The following is a 23,934-nucleotide window of genomic DNA, read 5'->3' on the forward strand; positions in this document are numbered from 1 at the left end:
AGCATCACCTCAATCCCTAAGCCGGGAAAAGATGCAGCATTGAAAGAGAATTACAGACCAATTTCCTTGATGAACATAGATGTAAAAAATCAAACAAAACCTAAATGAAAGATCTCCACGAGTGAGATCCCAGTGAAAGGAACAGGTCATCAAAGTAGGAGGTACCTTTCTCTGAAGGGAGGAGAGAACTTCCACTTTGACTACGACCTTGTCTAAATATGATCAGAGTTGGTGAACTCAAAAGGCTTCCATAGCCTTGGCAACTCATGACAAGAGCCTAGGGTGATGACTGATGCCATAAACAAGAGTGTCAATTTGTTAAGTCAAAAACAGGAGTCACTGTGCACTTACTCCTCATGTAGGATCTCTGTCCTTAATGTGCTGTACATTGTGATTTAATGCTATAACTAGTACTCGAACAGTATTTTTCACTTTGTGTTTCTATGTGGGTGCAAGCTGTTGAAATCTTTACTTAATATATACTAAACTGAGGAGAGGCAAGATGGCGGAATAGGAAGGGAGCACACTGATAGTCCGGGGAGAGATAGTTTAATAAAAGTGGAGATACTGCAGGTTCAAGGAAGAGTAGGGGAGGAAACAGCAGAAGAAACTCTTCCGGAACGAGTGATTCACAGTGGACCTGTGTGGAGAGCGTGGGAGCCCACAGTTCGGGACACCAGCGGCAGACTCAACACACCAGCGCTGGAACGCAAGGTGAGCCGAACCTCAATAGCCCGAGACACCGGCAGGCAAGCAGAGAGAGGAGACTAGAGGGAACGACCCCCGGCGGGGAAAAGTTCACCAGGCTAACTGGAAGAGAGAGAGAGAGAAAAAAAAAAAAAAGGTGACTGGTACGGACACGGGTTTCTCTCTCTCTGCTCACCTCTCAAGGGCGAGCAAGACAAAGAGCAGGCGCCATCTTGGACATACGTCATAAGCAGAGCGACCTCAGGTCTGCACCGGCCCTGAGCCTAGCAGAAAACCCTGACTCTGGGCGGGGCGAATTAACAGGAGATTAGGACCTAGTAAATTTGTGGTGCTACTGAACTGAGACTGTGAAAAAAGAGACGGTGGGGGAGAGAACTCACGGAATTCACCTGAGTACTCTCCAGAGACGCTACAATTCCGTAACTTTGGCAACCCAGTGGGAGACTGAAGGAGAATTTGAACCCACTCTGAGGGCCAAACAGATTCCCTGTGTGGTCCTTGGGAAAGAGCTTCCGATCTCTGGCTCCTGTGGGTATATCATTTGCCTGCTAACTACCTCCAACTTCGTTCAGCTGTGCGGAATTACTTCCCTTTTGAATCAAAAAAAGAAAGAGAGAGAAAGAGAGATTTACCACTCCTAACCTGGGAGTGTCACCTTTGGGACACCAAACAGAGCTCCCAGGCCACACCCATCTCAAGCCCTAAGGCTCCATCAAAAACAGATAGTCCACTTAATCTAGAGTCATAGTATAACAAGAAAAAGCACCACAGTGAAGAAACCAAATATCTCCAATATGCCAAATAACAAACGCAAAAACCGAGGTAATAAAAACAAGGAAGTCACCATGACGCCCTCAAATGAAAAAGACACCCCAATTCAAGATTATGAAGATGATGACATAGAAGAAATGCAAGAAGCAGATCTCAAAAAATTGATAAGAACATTAAGAAGTTCTCAAAAACAAATTCTTGAACTACATAAAGCCTTAATGGACAAGATAGAAAATCTCTCTCGTGAAAATGAAATATTAAGGAGGAATCAAAATGAAACGAAACAATTAGTACAACAGGAAACTGTGATAGTGACTGAAGTGAAGAATTCAATAGATCAAATGAAAAACACAATAGAGAGCCTTACAAACAGAATGGGTGAAGCAGAAGAGAGAATATCGGACTTAGAAGAGAGAGAACAGGAAAGGATACAGTCAGATCAAAGAAAAGAAGAGGAAATTAGAAATCTAAAACATATTGTCAGGAATCTTCAGGATACTATTAAAAAAACCAACATTCGGGTTCTAGGAGTTCCTGAAGGCATGGAGAGGGAGAAAGGATTAGAAGGCCTTTTTAGTGAGATATTAGCAGAAAATTTCCCAGGTTTGGAGAAGGACAGAGAAATCCTAGTACAGGAAGCTCACAGAACCCCTAATAAACACGACCAAAAGAGATCCTCACCACGACACGTTGTAATTAAACTCTCCACAGTGAAACATAAAGAAAAGATCCTAAAATGTGCAAGAGAGAAACGTCAGATTACTTTCAGAGGATCGCCAATCAGACTCACTGCTGACTTCTCATCAGAAACTCTACAAGCTAGAAGGGAATGGCGAGATATAGCACAGGTACTAAGAGAGAACAACTGCCAGCCCAGAATATTATATCCTGCAAAGCTATCATTTGTGAATGAAGGTGAAATAAAGACGTTTCATAACAAACAGAAATTGAAAGAATTTGTCGCCACTCGTCCAGCCCTGCAACAGATGCTTAAAGATGTGTTACACACAGAAACACAGAAACACGGTCATCAGTATGAAAGAAGATAAAGGAAGGAAACCTCACAGCAAAAGATCACAGGGAATTCAAAGCATATATTAGAACTTATCTTTGGCAAATGGCAGGGCAAAGTTACCACTTTTCATTAGTCACATTGAACGTTAATGGCCTGAACTGTCCAGTTAAAAGACACCGATTGGGATTTGCTTTTTAACCTGATGCAATTTTAAATGATGCTTAATTTTGTTTTTAAATTTCAAATCCTAGCTCTTACCCATACATGGAACAACAATTAAATTGTACATGTAATTCGCCACTTTGCTACACTAACATTGTTCCAGGGGTACTTATGATGTACTTTTGAATTTTCTATACATGCAATAATGACATTTGCTAGCAGTTTTATGTCTTCCTTCCCAATATGTATGCATTTTGTATCCTTTCTTTGTGTTACTGCACTGTCTAGTAATTCCACCATAATATTGAAAAGTAGTGGTGAGAAAAAGACACTTCCCCCTTTCCCCAACTTAAGGGAAAACTGTCCAATTTCACTATTAAAGTTGGTTTTGGTAGATATTCTTTATCTAGATGAGGAATTTCTCTTCTGTTTCTTGTTTGCTCAGTTTTTTTATGCCAAATATCTTTTACAAAAGTTGATGTAACCATTTAACATTTTTGCAGTTTGTGTAGTATGTCCAATTTATTGATTTTTTAAAATGCTGACAGCCTTGCTTACGTGGGATAAATACCACTTGCTTGTACTACATAAAATTGTTGGATTTTACCTATTATTTAAAAAAAAGAGAGATTTCTAAAGGCAACCCAGAGGAATCCTTAATCCAGTTCTTCATTAGAAGAGATGTGCAATTCGGGACATGCTCAAGCTGACTTACCTCAAACGGTAGAGTTAGAAACATACCAGGGGATTCCAATTCAATCCCATCAAGGTGGCATGTACCAATGCCATCTCACTAGTCCCAGTGATCAATTTCTGTGCACAATTGATCATAATGATAGGACTAAGAACCAAAGGGATCACATAAACAAGAATAGTGTCTGCAAATACTAGCTGATAGAATCAAAAAGGGAGAGAATGATCCAACATGGGAAGTGAGATACACAGCAGACCCATAGAATGGCAGATGTCCTAAACAGCACTCTGGCCTCAGAATCAGCCCTTAAGGCATGCGGATCCAGCTGAAAAGCCCATGAGAGTATTTCAGGCATGGAAAGCCAAGACACTCTGGGGAAAAAAAAAATGAAAGATCTCCACGAGTGAGATCCCAGTGGAAAGAACGGGTCATCAAAGAAGGAGGTACCTTTCTCTGAAGGGAGGAGAGAACTTCCACTTTGACCATGGCCTTGTCTAAATATTATCAGAGTCAGTGAACTCAGGGGGCTTCCATAGCCTTGGAAACTCATGACAAGAGCCTAGGGTGATTACTGATGCCATAAACAAGAGTGTCAATTTGTTAAGTCAACAACAGGAGTCACTGTGTACTTACTCCTCATGTAGGATCTTTGTCCTTAGTGGGCTGTACATTGAGATTTAATGCTATAACTAGTACTCAAATAGTATTTTTCACTTTATGTTTCTGTGTAGGAGCAAACTGTTGAAATCTTTACTTAATGTATGCTAAACTGATCTTCTGTATATAAAGAGAATTGAAAATGAATCTTGATGTGAATGGAAGGGGAAAGGGAGTGGGAAAGGGGAGGGTTGCGGGTGGGAGGGACGTTATGGGGGGCAAGCCATTGTAATCCATAAGCTGTACTTTGGAAATTTATATTCATTAAATAAAAGTTTAAAAAAAAATATATACTAAACTGATCTTCTGTATATAAAGAGAATTGAAAATGAATATTTATGTGAATGGAAGGGGGGAGGGAGAGGGAAAGGGGAGGGTTGCGGGTGGGAGGGAAGTTATGGGGGAAGGGGAAGCCATTGTAATCCATAAGCTGTACTTTGGAAATTTATATTCATTAAATAAAAGTTGAAAAAAAATAAAATTCTGGCCAATATAATGCAACAACACATCAGAAAGATCATCGGAATCCAACAACACATCAGAAAGATCATCCGCCCTGACCAAGTGGAATTTATCCCTGGTATGCAGAGATGGTTCAATGTTCAAAAATCAATCAACATGATACACCACATTAACAAACTGCAGAAGAAAAACAATATGATTATCTCAATAGATGCAGAGAAAGCATTTGATAAAATACAACACCCGTTCATGATGAAAACTCTAAGCAAACTGGGTATAGAAAGAACATTCCTCAACACAATCAAAGCAATTTATGAAAAACCAATAGCCAGCATCCTATTGAATGGGGAAAAGTTGGAAGCATTTCCACTGAGATGTGGTACCAGACAGGGATGCCCACTCTCACCACTGCTATTCAACATAGTACTGGAAGTTTTAGCCAGAGCAATTAGGCAAGAAAAAGAAATTAAAAGGATACAAATTGGGAGGGAAGAAGTCAAATTATCCCTCTTTGCAGATGATATGATTCTTTATTTAGGGGATCCAAAGAACTCTACTAAGAGACTATTGGAACTCATAGAAGAGTTTGGCAAAGTAGCAGGATATAAAATCAATGCACAAAAATCAACAGCCTTTGTATACACAGCCAATACCATGGCTGAGAAAGAACTTATAATATCAATCCCATTCATGATAGCTACAAAAACAATTAAATACTTTGGAATCAACGTAACCAAGGATGTCAAAGATCTCTATGATGAGAATTAAAAAATCTTAAAGAAAGAAATAGAAGAGGATACCAAAAAATGGAAAAATCTTCCATGCTCATGAATTGGAAGAATCAATATCATTGAAATGATATTAAAATGATATTGATTCTTCCCAAAAACATATTCCCAAAAGCAATTTCTAGATTCAATGCAATTCCAATCAAAATACCAAGACATTCTTCTCAGATCTGGAAAAAAATGATGCTAAAATTCATATGGAGACACAGGAGACCTCTAATAGCTAAAGCAATCTTGTACAACAAAAACAAAGCCAGAGGCATCACAATACCAGATTTCAGGACATACTACAGGGCAGTTGTTACCAAAACAACATGGTACTGGTACAGAAACAGATGGATAGACCAATGGAACAGAATAGAAACACCAGAAATCAACCCAAACATCTACAGCCAACTTTTATTTGATCAAGGATCTAAAACCAATTCCTGGAGCAAGGACAGTCTATTCAACAAATGGTGCTGGGAACACTGGATTTCCTCATGCAGAAGCATAAAGCAAGACCCCTACCTTTCACCTTACACAAAAATCCACTCAGAATGGATTAAAGACCTAAATCTACAACCCGACACCATCAAGTTATTAGAGAACATCGGAGAAACCCTACAAGATACAGGCACAGGCAAAGACTTCTTGGAAAAGATCCTGGAGGTACAGGTAGTCAAAGCCAAAATTAACAATTGGGATTACATCAAATTGAAAAGTTTCTGTACTGCAAAAGAAATAGTCAGGAAAGTGAAGAGGCAACCGACAGAATGGGAAAAAATATTTGCAAACTATGCAACCAATAAAGGATTAATAACCAGAATCTACAAAGAGATCAAGAAACTCCACAACAACAAAACAAACAACCCACTTAAGAGATGGGCCAAGGACCTTAATAGACATTTTTCAAAAGACGAAATCCAAATGGCCAACAGACACATGCAAAAATGTTCAGGATCACCTGCCATCAGGGAAATGCAAATAAAAACCACAGTGATGTTTCTTCTCACCCCAGTTAGAATGCATTAAATACAGAAATCTACCAACAACAGATGCCCGTGAGGATGTGGGGAAAAGGGACACTAATCCACTATTGGTGGGAATGAAAACTGGCAAAGCCACTATGAAAGTCAGTTTGGAGAATCCTCAGAAACCTGAATATAACCCTACCATACAACCCAGCCATCCCACTCCTTGGAATTTACCCAAAGGAAATGAAATTGGCAAACAAACAAGCTGTCTGCACATTAATGCTTATTGCAGGTCAATTCACAATAGCTAAGACCTGGAACCAATCCAAATGCCCATCAACAGTAGACTGGATAAAGAAATTATGGGACATGTACTCTATAGAATACTACGCAGCAGTAAAAAAATGAAATCTGGTCATTTGCCACAAAACGGAGGAATCTGGAAAACATCATGCTGAGTGAAATAAGCCAGTCCCAAAGGGACAAATATCATATGTTCTCCCTGATCAGTGACAACTAACTGAGCACCTAAAAGGAAAGCTGTTGAAGTGAAATGGACACTGTGAGAAACAATGACTTGATCAGCCCTTGTCCTGTCAAGGAACAACTTCCTACTTTATTCCTTGTAGTATTTTTTTGTTATACTTAATACCATTGTGTTGAACTCTTTAATTAACACACAATTATTATTTGGTGTTTAAATTTGACTTAAAAGTGGGAATAAGAGTGTGAATAAGAGAGGGAGGAGATGTACAGTTCAGCACATGCTCAATTGGACTTACCCCTAATGGTAGAGTTAGAAACGTGCCAAGGGATTCCAATTCAATCCCATCAAGGTGGTATGTTCCAATGTCATCTCACTAGTCAAAGTGATCAGTTTCAGTTCATAATTGATCATAATGATAGGATTTAGAGTCAAAGGGATAACATAAACAAGACTAGTGTCTGCCAATACTAACGGATAGAATTAAAAAGGAGAAAACAATCCAACATGGGAAGCGAGATACACAGGAGGCTCATTGAATGGCAGATGTCCTAAACAGTGCTCTGGCCTCAGAATCAGCCCTTATGGCATTCAGATCTGGCTAAAAAGCCCATGAGAGTATTTCAAGCATGGAAAACCAAGACACTGTGACAAAAAAATGACCTAAATGAAAGATCTCTGTGAGTGAGATCCAAGCAGAAAGAATGGGCTATCAAAGAAGGAGGCACCTTTCTCTGAAGGGAGGAGAGAACTTCCACTTTTGACGATGGCTTTATCTAAATAAGATCGGAGTTGGCGAACTCAAGAGGCTTCCATAGCCTTGGCAGCTCATGACAAGAGCCTTGGGTGATTACTGACGTCATAAATAAAAGTGTCAATTGTTAAATCCACAACAGGAGTCACTGTGCACTTACTCCTCATGTAGGATCTCTGTCCTTAATGTGTTGTACTATGTGAATTAACAGTATAATTAGTGCCCAAGCAGTACTTTATACTTTGTGTTTCTGTGTGGGTGCAAACCGTTGAAATCTTTACTTAGTATATACTACATTGATCTTTTGTATATAAAGATAATTAAAAATGAATCTTGATGTGAATGGGATGGGAGAGGGAGTGGGAGATGGGATGGTTGCGGGTGGGAGGGAGGTTATGGGGGGAAAAAAGCCACTATAAGAAGAAAAATTTAAGAGTTCATATTTTATTTTTACCTTTTTATGGATTTTATATGCTATGTGTTAGTTAAGTGCTTCCCACCTGTGTTATTTAGGGTTATAATTCTGTAACTTTTCCCCCTTGTACTTGTTAGGTTTTGATATCAAGGTTATGGTGGTCTTTTAAAATGAGTGGAATAGCATTTAATCCTTCTTTATTTTTGAAAGAATATACTATTGTGCTACAATTTCTTCTTTAAATGTTGGGTGAAATTCATCAGTGAAGCTATTGAGGTATTTAGTTACCTCTGAGGAATGTTTTAAAAAGGAGTTTAATTTCTTAAATACATATGTATTAATGCATGTCTTTTCCTTTTTGTATCACTTTCCTGAACTTGTATTTTTGAGGAAATATGTGAATTTTATATTAGTTTCCAAAATTATTGGCATAAAATTATTAAACAGCCTTTAAAAACATTAAAAATAAAACTGCTTTATGATCCAGCAATCTAACTACTGAGTATGTCTAAAGGAAATGAAAAGATTATAGTGAATAGACACCATAATTGCATTCAACATGCATTCAGTGTTTATTGAAGCACTATTCACAATAGCAAATATACAGAACGACCTAAGTATATATCAGCAGTTAATGGATAAAGAAAATGTAGCATACACATTGGTATATTATGTACATTGTGTATTATGTACAACCACAGAAAAGGTTGAAATCCTATCATTTGAAAAAAAACATGTACGAACCTAGAGGACACTGTGTTAAGTGAAATAAACTAGGCACAGAAAGGCAAATTTCACATGATCACATGGAATCTAAATAAGTTGCTTTCATAGAAGTTGAGAGTAGAACAATGATTACCAGAATGTAGGGAGGGGAGATGGTGGGAGGAATGTGAAGAGCTTAAAGAGTACAGTGTGATGGGGCCAGCATTGTTATGTTACGAGTTAAGCCACTGTCTGTGATGCTGGCATCTCATGTGGGCACTGGTTCGAGTCCTGACTATTCCACTTCTGATCCAGACCACTTTTAATGTGCAATGGAAGATGACCGAACTGCTTGGGCCCTTGTACTCATGCTGGAGACCCAGAAGATCCTGACTCCTGGCTTCAGCCTGGCCCAGCCTTGCCCATTGTGGCCATCTGGGGAGTGAACTAGTGGAAGAAATCTCTCTCTCTCTCTTTCTGTGTCTGTCTCTGCCTCTCTCTTTGTAACTCTGCCTTTCAAAGAAATAAATAATTTTTAAAGTACAGTGTTATAATTAGAAGGAATAGATTCTGCTGTTCTATTGCATAGTAGGTTGACTATATTTAACAATAATATATACTTGGAAATACCTAGAAAAGGAATTTTAATGTTCTCACTACAAAGAAAAGATGTTTGAAGTGATTGCTATGCTAATTACTCTAATTTGATTATGTCAGAATATATATATATATGTGTGTGTGTATATATATATGTATATATGGGGTACATCACATTGTATCCCATAAACATCAATCAAAATAAAGAGAAAAAAGGTAATAATATTAAACTTGGCATTTTTACTCAGAGTGTTTGGCTGTTAAAAGGGGCTTACTAAGTGTACATATATTGTTTCATTTAGTCTTCATAACCACGCCAAGAGTTAGCCACCTATATTGTAACACTTTTACAGATGAGGAAATGAAGCATAGAGGCTTTACTTGCTTGCCTTTAATACAAGGTTGAATGATAGTGTAAAGTTATTTATCTATTTATTTCTGTTTGGAAGGCAGAGAGGGAGGAAGGAAGAGAGACAGAATCTCCCATCTGCGGGTTCACTCCCTAAACACCTTCAACAACCAGAGATGGGTCAGGTAGAAGCCAGGAGCCTGGAACTTAATCATGCTTTCCTACGTGGGTGCCATAGACCCAAGTACTTGAGCCATCATCTGCTACCTTCAAGAGTGCACATTAACAGAAAGGTGGAATTGGAAGCAGAACCAGGATTGAAACCCAGGCATTCTGATAAGGGATGGGAGCATCCCAAGCGGTGTCTTAACTGTTGCACCAAACGCCCACCCCCGATTCATCATTTTCATCCAGTTTACCAGCTGGTGATTCTGGAACCCAAATATATAAATGCCATATGTACTCATCTTGTTTATCCATTCATTGACAGATACTTGTGTTGTTTCTATTTCTTGGCTATTGTGAATAGTTTTTATGAACAAGGGTGGGAAAATATCGTTAGACTCTGTTTTTTTTTTCTGTATATACATCTAGAAATAAGATTGCTGGATATTATGTTCATTCTACTTTTAATTTTTTGAGGAGCCACCGTACTGTTTTCCATAGGGTCTGCATTATCGCTTCATTCCCACCAATGTTGCTAAAATAGACCTCACATTTTCAACTTTGCCTTCTTTTCATTGGCTTTTAAAAAGTTGAACTTAAAAAGTTCTCGCTGTACAACTAAACACAAGTTGGAAATTTCCTCACTTTTATGTTGCAACCTTATTTTTGTGGTTACTTCACATCATCGGTAACTTTTTTTCAAACTTACCCGAACAGTGAGGGAGGTGCCCATAACATTAGTAGTGTTGATGGAGAATTGAACCAGACCTTGCTCATCAGTAGTAGCAGCGGAATTATAGTTAGCTTCATTTGCTCTGATGGAGATGGTTTTATTCGGCATAGGGATGCCTTTCCCATCTACAAGGAGCACCTAAAGATTAAAAATTGTGAATCAGTTATCAGTTAGGAGGCACTATACATACTCATTTTATCACCTATATAAATGCCTGACATATGTTGAAAAATTTTAATCCATTTGCACTTACATGAACCCCAAACACTAGTTTTGTTATTAAATTTTTATAGATTTATTTTCTGAAGTATCTTAAGTGTAGAAGTAAGCAATTGTTAATACATTGTCCTGTGTGCTTCTCCAGTTGTTTTATATATGGTGCCTGCTTCTCAATCTGTAGCTTCAAAGGTAGGCAGAGTTAATGATGAATTTCCCACATGAAAATTTAAAATTGAGACGAGGCTAATAGTATTAAATAAGGTTGTAAAGCCACATTACTGCTGATATTGAACTCCACAGATAAGTAGTCCAGTTCAGATTGTAAAGATGGGGATTAATTTTCATTGTAAACTACTTTTGACAACGGGAGTACAATAGAATGACTTGACTTGGTATTTGTAACTGAATTACATAATTCAACTTGCTAGTGAGATTATGGGCTGCACGTACAAAGACAAGAATATGCACATAATTTTGGTCCTTTCTCTTCTAGTGAGAGAGGTTCGTGACCAATAGCATAGTTATTTAGTAGCTAGAAAACACTGAAAAGTACAATACTGGGGCCAGGCTTTTGGCACAGAGGGTTAAGCCACCACTTGCCACACCCACATGCCATTATAGAATGCCCCCTTGGAATCCTGTCTGCTCTGCTTCTGATCCTGCTTCCTGCTAATCTGCCTGGGAAAGAAGCAGATGATGGCCTAGGTGCTAGGGTCCCTGTCACCCAAATGGGAGAGCTCGATGGAGTTCCTGACTCTGGAGTTGGCCTGGCCCAGCCTTGAGTGTTGTGGGCATTTAGGGAGTGAACAAGCAGATGGAAGATCTTTCTGCCTCTCCCTCTCTGTCACCCTGCCTTTCAAATAAATGAATATATCTTTGAAAAAGTACTATAGGTCTCTGAGAAACTTAAAATTAGACTACCCTTTCATTTTAGGAAGTTTCATTTAAGCCAAAATTTTTGAATATTTTTTGCTATCATAGCATAACCAAACCTAGAAAATACTTCACTTTGTTGAATCTAGTTCCCTGTTTTTCCCACTCTACAGCTGAAATACTATAGCATTTCATTTGAGAAAAAAAATACTGGCGATTACACACCGAGTTCTGTCATCTCAGACTCCTGGAGTCAGAAAGATCAGTGTGCATGACTGCTTACAACAAAAAAATCATAGTAGAAGAATTTTTGGTAGATGTATGATAAATTCATAATTTTGAAATCTGAGAACTTGCTATCACATTTTGCTGCTGTGTTTACTGCCTTTCAAAAATATATTGGTTATTACAGAAGGTGAATGTAAGTGCAATATCCATTGTGGATTTAAGAGTGGAATGTTGTCCCCAGAGACTGAATTCAATGAGAACTCACCAACAGTGAGTTTCTCAGATTCCGCCTGTCTTTCAGCAAACTCTGACCCAGGAAACATCTGCAGTCTGTTAAGAAGGAGTAAACTTTGTGTCTCGGTGCCATTATAGAAAAAGATGCTTAAAGACCTGTCCTTCCATGTCTGAATGATTTAACAATCCCATTGTTTGCCTCTCCCTGCAAAGGAGTAGCATTGCAGTGTGGGAACCTCGTGTACCCCTTTAATCAATAGCCAAATGTGTAACCATTGCCAGACATCCTTCTTCAATTTTTAATGTGGTTGAGAATTGTGATATAATTTTGTTTAAATATGACTTAACGTACATACCCATGATATAAGAAAAAGTATGCTACTTTTAACCAAACAAAAGCTTACAGCAGTCTGCCTTGTCCCAAGCTTAAGTTTTTACTTTGACTTCTGAATGAACTCCAACTTTGATTCTCCAACCAGCCCAACATTATTTCAGGTGACACCATGGAAGAAAAACTAGATTTAGTAAAATCTTTAACACTTCAAAATAAAAATTAATATCATCTACCTACGCATTTTCCTACATGTCAATGTTAGAAGCATAATGTAACTGGACATAATTAATGGTGAGATTCTTGTGAGAAAATGATATAAAAATATGAGACTCTCTGATACATCTTGAAGAGGAGATGGAATGACATAATGCAATGTTCTAAAAATGAAAAAGAAAATCTACAAATTTTGATACAACTTTTTTTAAAAAACAATTTTTCTGCCCTAATTTTTATTTATCTTTATTCCTTTGAAAGGAAGAGGGAGAGACAAAGAAGCTGGTTCACTCCTTAAATCCTCACAATAGCTAAGGTTGTATCAGGCCAAAACCAGGAGCCTGGAGCTCAATCTGCATTTCCCATGCGGGAGGCAGGGATTTAAGTACTGCTTCTCAGGGTGTGCATTACCAGGAAGCTAGAATGGAGACTGCTGCCAGATTCAAGTCCAGGTACTTCAAGATAGGATGCTGGCATCATCCTTAGCAGTGTCTTAACCCCTGCACCCAACATCTGCCCCATTAGAGCTTGAGAATGATTTTATATATAAATTTACTAGATTTATATTTAAGTGTTTTACCCTTATAATAAGCAACCTTTGGTTACATTAATTGATGTCATTAACCAGGTATGATTCTAGCACAGACCATGGTGTTGTGCTAATTAGATGACAGTGCGTGATTTCACTATTGAACTGTAAAATACTCCACCTGCCCAAAGAAGGATAACCCTGGTCTGAAATAAGCATCCACTTTCACAAATGAGAGTTTAGTTATGGTTGTTGTGATTTTGCTGGACCCTGTTCCAGTTAATTTCACTCCTGAAAATGAGGAAGAAAAAGACATTTTTTGAGGAGTAATGAAACTGAACTTCTCATGCAATTATAATTCATAATTTAGTCAAGGAAATAAATTGCCATCCATTGTTGTTTTCTCCCACACCTATGTGCTACACAAACCTGTTCCATCTTCCTGGATATTGGCCTCAACTTGAAGTTTCATTTCATACTCTTGCCTCTTCAGCTGAAAGACTTTGGTTTTCACTTGCCAAGAGAAGCAGCCATCACTGTTTAGCTAAGAGGGGAGAAAATGAAATACAAAAACATATCACACATCATCTTGGAAAGATAAGTGATCAATTAATCTGGTGGAATTTTTAGGGGGGGGGGACAAAGTATCTAGGCATTTCCTATGATGAGCATGAGGACACAGTATCCTCCAGGAACTATTTTTTAACATTTCTGAATAATATTTCATATCTGAAGAGTTTTCAAAAAGTTCATGGAAACTGCATATTGTGAAAAATTATGAATGAATTTCACCTTTTTTTAACCAAAATAAACATGCTTTAATTCCATTTCCACTACTTTTTGAAATATCCTTATATAATTGACAGGCATATTCCTCTGTGTCTGAAATGCCTTAAACTTTTGAGGAGCCTTACAGCAGCAGGAAGCTAACTCTTCACCAGAGTGGCTGCTCCTTCCTTAGTATGCAGCTGTGCCTGGAAACTGCACACTTGGGGACTCTGTGTCCCATCTCCCTGGCATATCGATGTAGCCATGTGACAAGTTCTTGCTCACAGAGAGCAGAAGTGATAGCCTTCTCAGTTACGGTGATTAACACTACGTGTATTTTTTCATCATATTGCAACTCACTACCTGTCTACAAGGTCTTTATTGTTAGTCCCTAGGAGGAAGAGTTTTCAACCTACCTGGTGACTGAATTTCTCACAGAATGCCTGGGACTCTTCATGATAGCAGTTGGTGGGGTTACTATACTTCCTGCAGATTTTCATAGTCACATGTCCTGGGACAGCCTTCCCATAGGTGTATCTATCATGAAAACAGTGCCAAATGAACCCTGAGCATCCCCATTTTTTTACCAATTGCTATTTGCCCTTTAGCTATGGCGATTCACCATCTATACCTCCCTCTGTTCTCTGCAGAACTCACAAATCAAGGACAAATGGATTCCACAATGTCTCTTCTCTGAGAAATCCCTAGTGCAATATGCTGAAATTTACTGCATTCTTCTTTTATCATGTTTTTTTCTCTTGAAATTTCTCTTTTTGTCCTTAAAAAGTTTTTTAAAAATGTTTTTATTACAAAAGCTAAATCTGTTCTTAAGAGGAAAAAACAATACCAACAAAAGCAAAATAAAACAAAGAAAGAGAAAAAAAATGAACATCCTGTCATGCCTGGGATTACAAATGATTGATATCATTGATATCATGGTATCTCTCTTCCATTATCCTCTCCTGTGTATGACTCTCTCTATACACACACACACACACATACATACATATATACAAATATATTTATAAATATATAAGTCATGGATGATTGCTATGTTTTCAGGATGCTTGTTTCTTGTCCTATTTGAAATGTCCTTTATATCTCTATTTTCAAGAATATTGGCTCACCAGTTATGAGAGGCCAGAACCTTAGTAGCGACTACTCTGAGACAGCATTGGGACAGAGGCCAAGCTGAGTAGTAGGGCCATTACATGTATGTCTTTAGGTAGGACTGGTGTCTTCATTTTGCCTGTACTTTCTCCTACTGCTACTGCTAGACTACCAGTGATAGGAGCATGAGATCTTGGAAGTATGAATTTTCAAGGTTGGAAGGAACCATAGAGAGAGACCATGTTCAGTCTCCTTAATAAATATGGCCATGCAGAGAGGTCTGTGGCATGCCATAGGTAGACTGATGAGTTAAATGAGATTTTGGTTGTATGCCTATCTGCAAATTCTGAACTCAAGATACTTCTCCACTATGTATGCAAGGTCAGGTCAATGGCCTTTGATGACCACGTTTCCTATATAACCATGTGTTGATCATTTTCCTAATATATATTTTTGGTTCTTTCTGGCTAACAGAAAGCTACTACCCTTCAACCTTATCCTTTTTTTTTTTTTTTTTTTTTTTTGGTGTGTGTGCACAGCTTTGAGACTTTCAGAATTAATCCTACCAGCAAAGATGCTCTAGAAACAGTTCTCCACCCCATGACAGTTATAGTAATACTAATAAGAACATGAAAGGAAAAAGGAAAAAATAAAAAGCAACAGGACTTTTTGAGATGGAAGCACACCCAAAGTACTTAAAAGTATTTGTGTTGTCACTACTGCTAGAGAAAATAGCCAAAATGTCACAAATGGTGAGTTCCTGTCCTCTCTGCCTGTCCAAAAAAAATTAATTAATTTATTTATTTATTTAAAAAAAAAGAAAATGAACTCACATGCCACACACTGAAACATTCACCTCTTCTTCCAGGAAAGTGATTATCTTTGGCATTGTCACTTTCACTTCAAACTTGGGAAGCACTGTTGATTGGTGATAAAGGCAGGTGGTGATTAGTTTTCAGTTGGGGGGTATTCGTATTTTCAGATTCTCTGTGACAATACCCTAATGATATTTCAAGACTTTGAAAAGGCAGCCCTAGTCTCCAATATATTCATGTCCACCTTACTCTTGAATGGAGAGTTTGGGGGTGGTGGTGGAATATTGTGTAGCTAGTTAAATTTTGTCTTCTGATTCCTGTATCCCATATTGGAGCACTGGCTCAAGACCTGGTTACACATTTCCAATCCAGATCCCTGCTCATATGCCTGTGAAGCAACAGATGATGGCCAAAGTACTCAAGTCCCTACAACCCACATGGGAGACCCAAATAGAGTTTCAGTCCTCTGGCTTTGGCCTGGCACAACCCTGGCTACTATAATCATTTGGAGAGTGAACCAGTAAATAGATGATATCTCTCCTTATCTTGTGCCACTCCACCTTTCAAATAATGAATAAATACATATATTTTTTTAAATGGAGACTTTGGTGGAGGGACTATGACAGGTCACTGTACACTTGATGAGTTATGGAAGATTCACCAAAATAAGGATATTTTATATGTTTCAAAATACTAAATACAGCTGCAAAAATAGCCAAGTTATATGAAATCCTATTAATAAGTCACCAATATATTGGACTTAGATGAAATTAGTTATCTTCTAAGCCCAGTCTCATCCATGGGAAATGGAAGGACTTCACATGAGCTCAAATTCTAGACCCATGAAGTTTAAAAATTCAGTTATTTTCCGTGGCCCATACCAAATTCCTCCACAGTGAAGGAGTGATCTCTCCTTATGCCTGATGTCTTCTGTACCACAATCCTGTAGGAGCCCAGAAAGGGCTCTGATGAGAGAGCAAAGGACAGTTGCTTGAGGCCGCTGGTTAACTTGATATTCTGCCATTGTGCAATGCGATTAAGTTTGGGATCCTATGGATAAATAAATTATAATTTACATGAATGCCTAGAACATTGGAGACAGTAAGAAAAAAAAATCTGTGGAGACTCCACTGTTACCTAAAAGAGAACAAATGGAGTGGTGTTTACGGCTGAGGACAGGGATGAATTATAACCACCCAGCCCTATGTGAGTTTGAAGACTCACCCGTTACTGACAGGTTTCTGACATATTATAAAAACCTCTCAAATAAGGACATTTTCCCAAAACTTATTGCTTTCTTTCTAATTATGGAATGTTTTACATGCTTACCTGAATGTATAGTAGTGGAATCTGTAAGACAGAAAAAGAAAGAAGCTTATAAATATTATCAAATATCTCCAATTCTCATTTATAAATAAACCAGATTTGTATAGATTAATTCTCTTTAGAGAAAAACACCTGAAGATCTCAGGTGAAATTTTACAGTATTATTAATCCATTTTAAGTAATCACTAAACAATGTTAAGAACTTAATAGGCCATCAGTAACAAGTATAGATGTTCACGGCCATTCATTAGAAATAGGACTGCTAACATTACTTAAGTACTTATAGCATCTCCGTGAAGAACATTGTTTTGCAATGAAATTTTACAAATTGAGATATAAACATGTATAGAACTGCAAGTAATCATGTTCAGACCCTGATATTAAGATGAATCATATAATTTTTAGATAATTCTAAGAATGAGAATAATTCCCTTCCTAAAAATGCTTATTCATTTTTAAAACCTAGTATTTAGCAACTGTGTATTTATGTGCTGTGTATCATTCTGAAGCTGAGACCACAAATATAGCAACACACAAGAGAACAATGTGTAACAGGGATGAACAGATAAGAAAAAGAAACTTTATATACATTATATTAATATCTATCAGCTTTTCATCCATCCATCATATAGCTCAAGTGGTGGTAAGCACAAGAAGAAAAATGAAGCAGGGTTAAGCTGACATAGTGATGAATGTGATGTTTGATTTTAGATAGAAGAGTAAAAGTTGAAGCTGGGAGTATAGTTTTAAGGTTATCACAATGATCTTGTAAATAAGAGATTATATTGGCCAGGACCAGGTTGTAGCAGTTCAGGTGGAAAGAAGTTTCCTGGTGAAGAAAGTTCTTTTGCTATGCAATTTTGCAGATAGAGAAATGCACATGTATGGCTATATGTTAAACAATGTGATTTTGTAGACGAAATTAAAGTGAGAGAAAGAGAGAAGTAAGGATTATGCCATAATCTTTTGCTTTAGAAACCATAAGAGTAGAATTGCCATTTTTTTAGATAATGTGGTTAAGAAGTATATTTGTAAGAGGAAAAGGAATAATTTGGTTTGATATTTACATTATAAGATAATTTAACAAGTTATTTGTTACCACAGATATCAAGGATTAGTCTTGAACAAATTGATTGCTGTCATCTTCTGTTGTAGCAGAGATTTTAGAAGTGTGTTTAGGGAAGTTATTTGAATAGAGGTTCTTTCATTTTTTAGCAGTGTCTGTTATTTAATATATCTTTCTAATTTTCCTAATTGAGACTAATTAAAGAGTAAATTTAATGTTATGATAACTGACCAACAGCAATACAAATAGACCTGGGATACTGTTTTAAATGAGGATCTTGTGCTATTGTCATGTCAACAGTTACTGTTGGTGATGCAGTGCTCTTATTCTCCCTGCTCCTTCCCTAAATACCAAAACAGGTTCAGGTTCCCAGTGTGTCTATAAAGATGATAGTGATTTTACGTTAATAATAGGAGACTCACCAACTCATTCTGTGGGCGAAAATTTTCATCCAATGATACAACACGAAATTTCACTGAAACAGAAATATTTTTATGAGCACCTAAAACCCTTTCTCCTAGGACTATACACTGGTGAGACAAACGATTGAGAAACAAGGATTACATGGACTCTGGGGACTACAGAAGGGAGAATATGTCTTTCCTTTTCAATGTCATGACTGTAGGCCTCTTTTTACCTGTCTGCCCTGGTTTGTAGATGGGTTTGTCTGTCTGTACAAAGACCAGGTTGTTTTTGGGTCTAATCAACACTGTGGTCCGTCTCCGGAATTCTTGGGTTGCTCCTTTTACTTGGACAGTGAGGAACATTACTTCCTCAATGGATGAAGACACAGGGACCTGAAATTCAGAAGCAGTCCTGAGAACTCATTCAATCTCTCAAGTCTCCTCCCCCATTCCCAGTTCCACTTCTCCCTTGGAGACTTTACCCTCTGTATATATTTTCACTCCTTCATTCTAATCTAGAAAAGCTGGCATGGACAGGAAATACTTCTGCAATTTTACATATGAGAAAACGAAACACAAGGTAGGGGGCAATCAATCAGTAAGGCAGGCTGGAAGTGAGAGTCATATCTTAGGGTTCCAATGATAGAGTCTTGATTCAATTATACACTGAGATTGACAAGGTGATGTTATATGCTTAAAGGACATAGAAAAACACGTCCTGAGGTTATAAAGAGAAGCTCACCATATTTTACTAGCATTATGTTGTGCATATCTCACATATGGATAACTCTGAAGAGACATTAAAAATTGGCTCAGGCTGATTTCTCCAATTTTTGTTCTTCAAATGGGGAGTGATGTGTTCCTGTTAGTCTGCCATGGGTGGCTCATGTTGAGCATTGACCTAGTTTGTTTTATTAAGATTTTTTTCCACTTCAGTTTTAAGGAGAAGTCACGTTTTCCCTTGATCTGTCATATACTTTTTTTTTCTGGCTAGTAGGATTTTACTTTGAATATTAAAATAATTTTTATATTCCTATAAATATTTGTCTTCCACCGTAGGAAATTTTTGTATGGCTTCTCTTTTTTTTTCTTTTTCTTTTTTTTTTTTTTTGACAGGCAGAGTTAGACAGTGAGAGAGAGACAGAGAGAAAGGTCTTCCTTCCGTTGGTTCACCCCCTAAATGGCTGCTATGGCTGGCGCTGCGCCGATCCGAAGCCAGGAGCCAGGTGCTTCCTCCTGGTCTCCCACATGGGTGCAGGGACCCAAGTACTTTGGCCATCCTCCACTGCACTCCCGGGCCACAGCAGAGAGCTAGACTGGAAGAGGAGTAACTAGGACAGAATCTGCACCCCAACAGGGACTAGAACCCAGAGTGTCAGCCCCACAGGTGGAGGATTAACCAAATGAGCCGTGGCACTGGCCTTTGTATGGCTTCTTAATTTCTACACCTACCTGATATATTTTAATGACTATCTGAAGTTCTTAACAGGCCTCAAAGTTTTTTGGTTCACTCCCCATGTCCATCATGGCCCAAGTAAGGAGCCAGGAACTCAGTCCAGGTCTCCCACATGGATGGCAGGAATCCAACTACCTGAGCCAAGACTGCTGCCTCCCAGAGTCTGAACTGGTGGGGACTGAGAGTCAGGACGTGGAGGCAGAGATCACACCCAGGCACTCTGGTGTAGGATGCAGGTATCCCAACAAGTCTGTAACCACTAAGCCAAATGCCTGCTCCCACAGTCTCATGTTGACTGAGTACTGGATCCCTGGACCCCGAGTTAGTGAACAGGTCTGTTAAGCCAAACAACCACACTCACAGTGAAGGAGATGCAGTGGAATAAATCCTTCTCCACCACCAGGTCAGTGAAGAGGCTCCTGTTTTCCCTGAGAGCCTCCAAAGAAGCAGTTACAGTCACTGTCTCATTCAGCTGGCTCAGAAGTAGGCAGCCCTTCACAGGTGTCCCAGTGTGGATCAGGGAGGGGACCAGCACCATGTAGTTTCTGAGAATGGGAGAGTCCAGTGAAAGGATGAAGGAAAAGAGACTTTACTATCAACAGCACTATTTTCCATCACAATTATTGTTATCCTAACAATTTTAATTTATTTAATTTTTATGTATTTATTTGAGAGGGAAGGAGAAGATACACACACACACACACACACACACACACGGGGAAAAAGAGAGAGAAAGAGAGAGATTGCTCCCATCCGCTGGTTACTCCCAAAATGCTAACAGGAAATCTGGGAGCTGGGAACTCAATCCAGGTCTCCCACACTGGTGGCAGGAACCCAATTACTTAAGCCATCACCACTGCCTCCAAGCCAGGAACTGAAATCAGGTACTCCCACAGGAACACGGACATCTTAATTAGCACGTTAACCACTAGGTCAAATGCACCCCACCCCCAAACTCTGCTTTCCAGTGGCATGCATTAGAATTATTTCCCTTTTGCATCATATGCCATGGCAGTGAGCTTAAACATGTAAGCATACCTCACTTTAAGGAATCTTTAAGGTATGTGAACATCTGGATTCAAATAAAATACCAGTTACATTTGTGATGCAAATCTATTTTACCTTAGGATGTCTGTAAAAATAAAAGTATTTCTCAGGTATGTGAACATCACAAAAACCAATCAAACAACAAAATATTTTTTTCATTAAAAAAAGTACATTTAGTTGTCTCTCAGAATCTGTAGGGGATTGGTTCTAAGAGCCCCTACCAATACTAAAATCTGCAAATGCTCAATTCTTTATACAAAATGCTGAACTATTTGCATATAACCCATACATTTTCTCTCATGTACTTGAAATAATCTCTAGATTATTATAATACCTAATTAAGCTATAAATACTCTATAAATGGTTGTTATGCCATAATGTTTAGAGAAAGAGACAAGATAAAAGTCTTTACATGTTCAGAATCCTTAGAAAATATTTTTGATCCACAGATGATTGACCCTGCAGATGCCACAATATCAGATACACAGACATCTTTGAGATACAGGTTAGTGTAGGAATCCTTGTTGTGGGAAGAACTAACTGTTATTGTACCAATCGCTGTGTTCAACATCCCTGTGGAAACTGTATGACAACAATTTGCATCTATTTTATGGATCTGGAATCTGAGAGTCAAAGTGAGTCACTGAAGTTTCAATTATGATAAAAAACTGGTAGCATTAGTGTATAACCTTGGGTGTCTGCATTTTAAATATGTGCCTTTCAACTCAAGCTCAATAATTCAAAGATGCCTCTCTAGTGATTGAATTAGGATCTTGGTAACTCATAAGCAGGACACAAACTTTCTCAGTGCCCTGATAAATAATTTAAGAGTGACCATGTAGTTTTCAAACATTTTTGCTAACAGAATTCCTAAAATGAATTTTAGAGACCTTTTACTGCTTACTTATTTTCAAGTAAACAGCTATTTTACATCATTTTTTATGTTCCAAGTTAAACATATTACTTTTGCAAATTTCCCATGGAATCTTAAATATAATAGTTATAAGATACTCAATACCATCTTCTTAAATAATACATTAAAAAGTTCTTTTTGCAATGGTCAGAAATTTAACAACTTTCCCATTTTTTGTCCTTGAGCTTGAATTTCCATGCCATTTATCACAAAGAAACTTATCCTACTATTTCAATGCTTTGAAATATTTTATTGAGCACTCTTCTTGATTAACAAGTATGTGAGTACATATATATGTAAATACTTGCACTACTTACATACATGTAAGTAATATGACATGTTACTTCTTCATTTTAAAAATAATGTGGTAATAAATTTGTAAACATTAACTATTCTCTGATTGAGTTATTTTCAAAAGTACTGGGTTATAACTACAAACAAAATAAATATATTACAAATTATGATTCATACATGTTTAATATAAATTGTAAACATTCTTGAAGCTTATATTTATTTTTTGAAAAAGATTTATTTATTTATTTGAAAGAGTTACACAGAAAGAGGAGAGGCAGAGAGAGAGAGAGAGAGAATGAGAAAGAGAGAGGTCTTCCATCTGCTTGTTCACGCCCTAGTTGGCCACAGCATCCAGAACTGCGCTGATCTGAAACCAGGAGCCAGGAGTTACTTCTAGGTCTCCCAGGTGGGTGCAGGGACCCAAAGGCTTGAGCCACCTTTTACTGCTTTCCCAGGCCATAGCAGAGAGCTGGATCGGAAGTAGAGCAGCTGGGACTTGAACTGGCGCCCATATGGGATGCCAGTACTGCAGGCAGCAGCTTTACCCACTACCCCACAACTTCTCCCTGAAGCTTTTCTTTAAAGAGAATGATTAGCTGTTTGTTCCCCCAATGAGTGTGTGTATGCATAGGTAGATATTCCTTAATGCATGAATTAACCGAGGTATAGCGTTCATTATGTTATTATTTTTGTTTTGTGTGCTGACAAGTCCTAAGAAGTACCATTCACATAAAAATAACAAATTGGCAAGTAAAACAGTATCACTGTCACCACTTTTTGCAACTCCTTCTGCATTCTAAATCACCCAATATACATGTATCAAAAATTGCTTATAGTGGCCAGCGCTGTGGTTAATCCTCTTCCTGCGGTGCTGGCATCCCATGTGGGCAGCGGTTCTAGTCGTGGCTGCTCCTCTTCCGATCCAGCTCTCTGATGTGGCTTGGGAAAGCAGTAGAGGATGGCCCAAGTCCTTTGGCCCTTGCACCTGTGTGGGAGACTGGGAAGAAGCACCTGGCTCCTGGGTTCGGATGGGCGCAGCTCCAGCCGTTGTGGTCATTTGGGGAGTGAACCAACAGAAGGAAGACCTTTTTCTCTGTCTCTCCCTCTGTCTGTAACTCTACCTCTCAAACTCTCAAATAAATAAATGAAATCTTTAAGAAATTGCTTATAATCAGCTATCTGATGGAATTTCTTTTAGTTCCTCCCTACGTTTTGTTCAAAGAATTCATCACCACCTGATCTGGAAAAGTTTTTCTATGATGTTATCAGAATCCTTTGCTTTCTTAATGTCAACACCAGTATTTCAAACTAGTCCTTTAGTTGGCTTCATAGAGATTTATATTCTAGGGCAATGCTCCATGGTTAAGATCTAGGTGAGGGAGACATTTGTCTTTATTTTATAAAAAAAGAAAGAAAAAAAGAAAGAAAGAAAATGACAAGAAATTAAGAGAGAGGAGATAAGTAAATATAAATAGCATTGTCTCAAGCAGGTCAATAGCAACATCAGGATTAGGAAATAGAATCCTTTGAACATTATCAATTTCTAATGCCTTTTAGAAAGACTGCGTATCATCTGGAAATACAGAGATGCAGAGATCCAGGAAAAAAATGACTTTGTGAAGAATCAAAGAAGCAGATTTACAAAATCTCATGGTGGAAAGGAACCTTAGAGATGGAAAGGCAAATGGAT

At 38.1% G+C, this 23,934-nt stretch overlaps 1 protein-coding gene across 3 annotated transcripts in view; it reads right to left on the reverse strand.

Annotated features, from left to right (window-relative positions):
- Positions 1–23,934, reverse strand: part of A2M (alpha-2-macroglobulin) — a 61,116-nt gene that overhangs the window by 36,831 nt on the left and 351 nt on the right. Inside the window, exons 2-12 of one of the 3 annotated variants that reach the window (XM_070049280.2) lie at positions 21,029–21,122; positions 20,352–20,535; positions 18,768–18,927; positions 18,553–18,605; positions 17,068–17,088; positions 16,620–16,788; positions 15,757–15,841; positions 14,230–14,350; positions 13,475–13,589; positions 13,227–13,336; positions 10,392–10,553 (exon numbers count right to left, since the gene is read on the reverse strand). In XM_070049280.2, coding sequence (XP_069905381.1) covers positions 10,392–10,553; positions 13,227–13,336; positions 13,475–13,589; positions 14,230–14,350; positions 15,757–15,841; positions 16,620–16,788; positions 17,068–17,088; positions 18,553–18,605; positions 18,768–18,927; positions 20,352–20,528 — 1,173 coding nt within the window. In that variant the 5' untranslated portion in view covers positions 20,529–20,535; positions 21,029–21,122. The remainder of the gene's footprint in view (positions 1–10,391; positions 10,554–13,226; positions 13,337–13,474; positions 13,590–14,229; positions 14,351–15,756; positions 15,842–16,619; positions 16,789–17,067; positions 17,089–18,552; positions 18,606–18,767; positions 18,928–20,351; positions 20,536–21,028; positions 21,123–23,934) is intronic. The other 2 variants (XM_008259806.5, XM_070049281.2) reach the window with 2 other exon arrangements.

This window comes from Oryctolagus cuniculus, chromosome 9, assembly GCF_051225735.1.
Source record: "Oryctolagus cuniculus isolate XC-2025 breed Fujian yellow rabbit chromosome 9, ASM5122573v1, whole genome shotgun sequence".
Lineage (NCBI taxonomy): Eukaryota > Metazoa > Chordata > Mammalia > Lagomorpha > Leporidae > Oryctolagus > Oryctolagus cuniculus.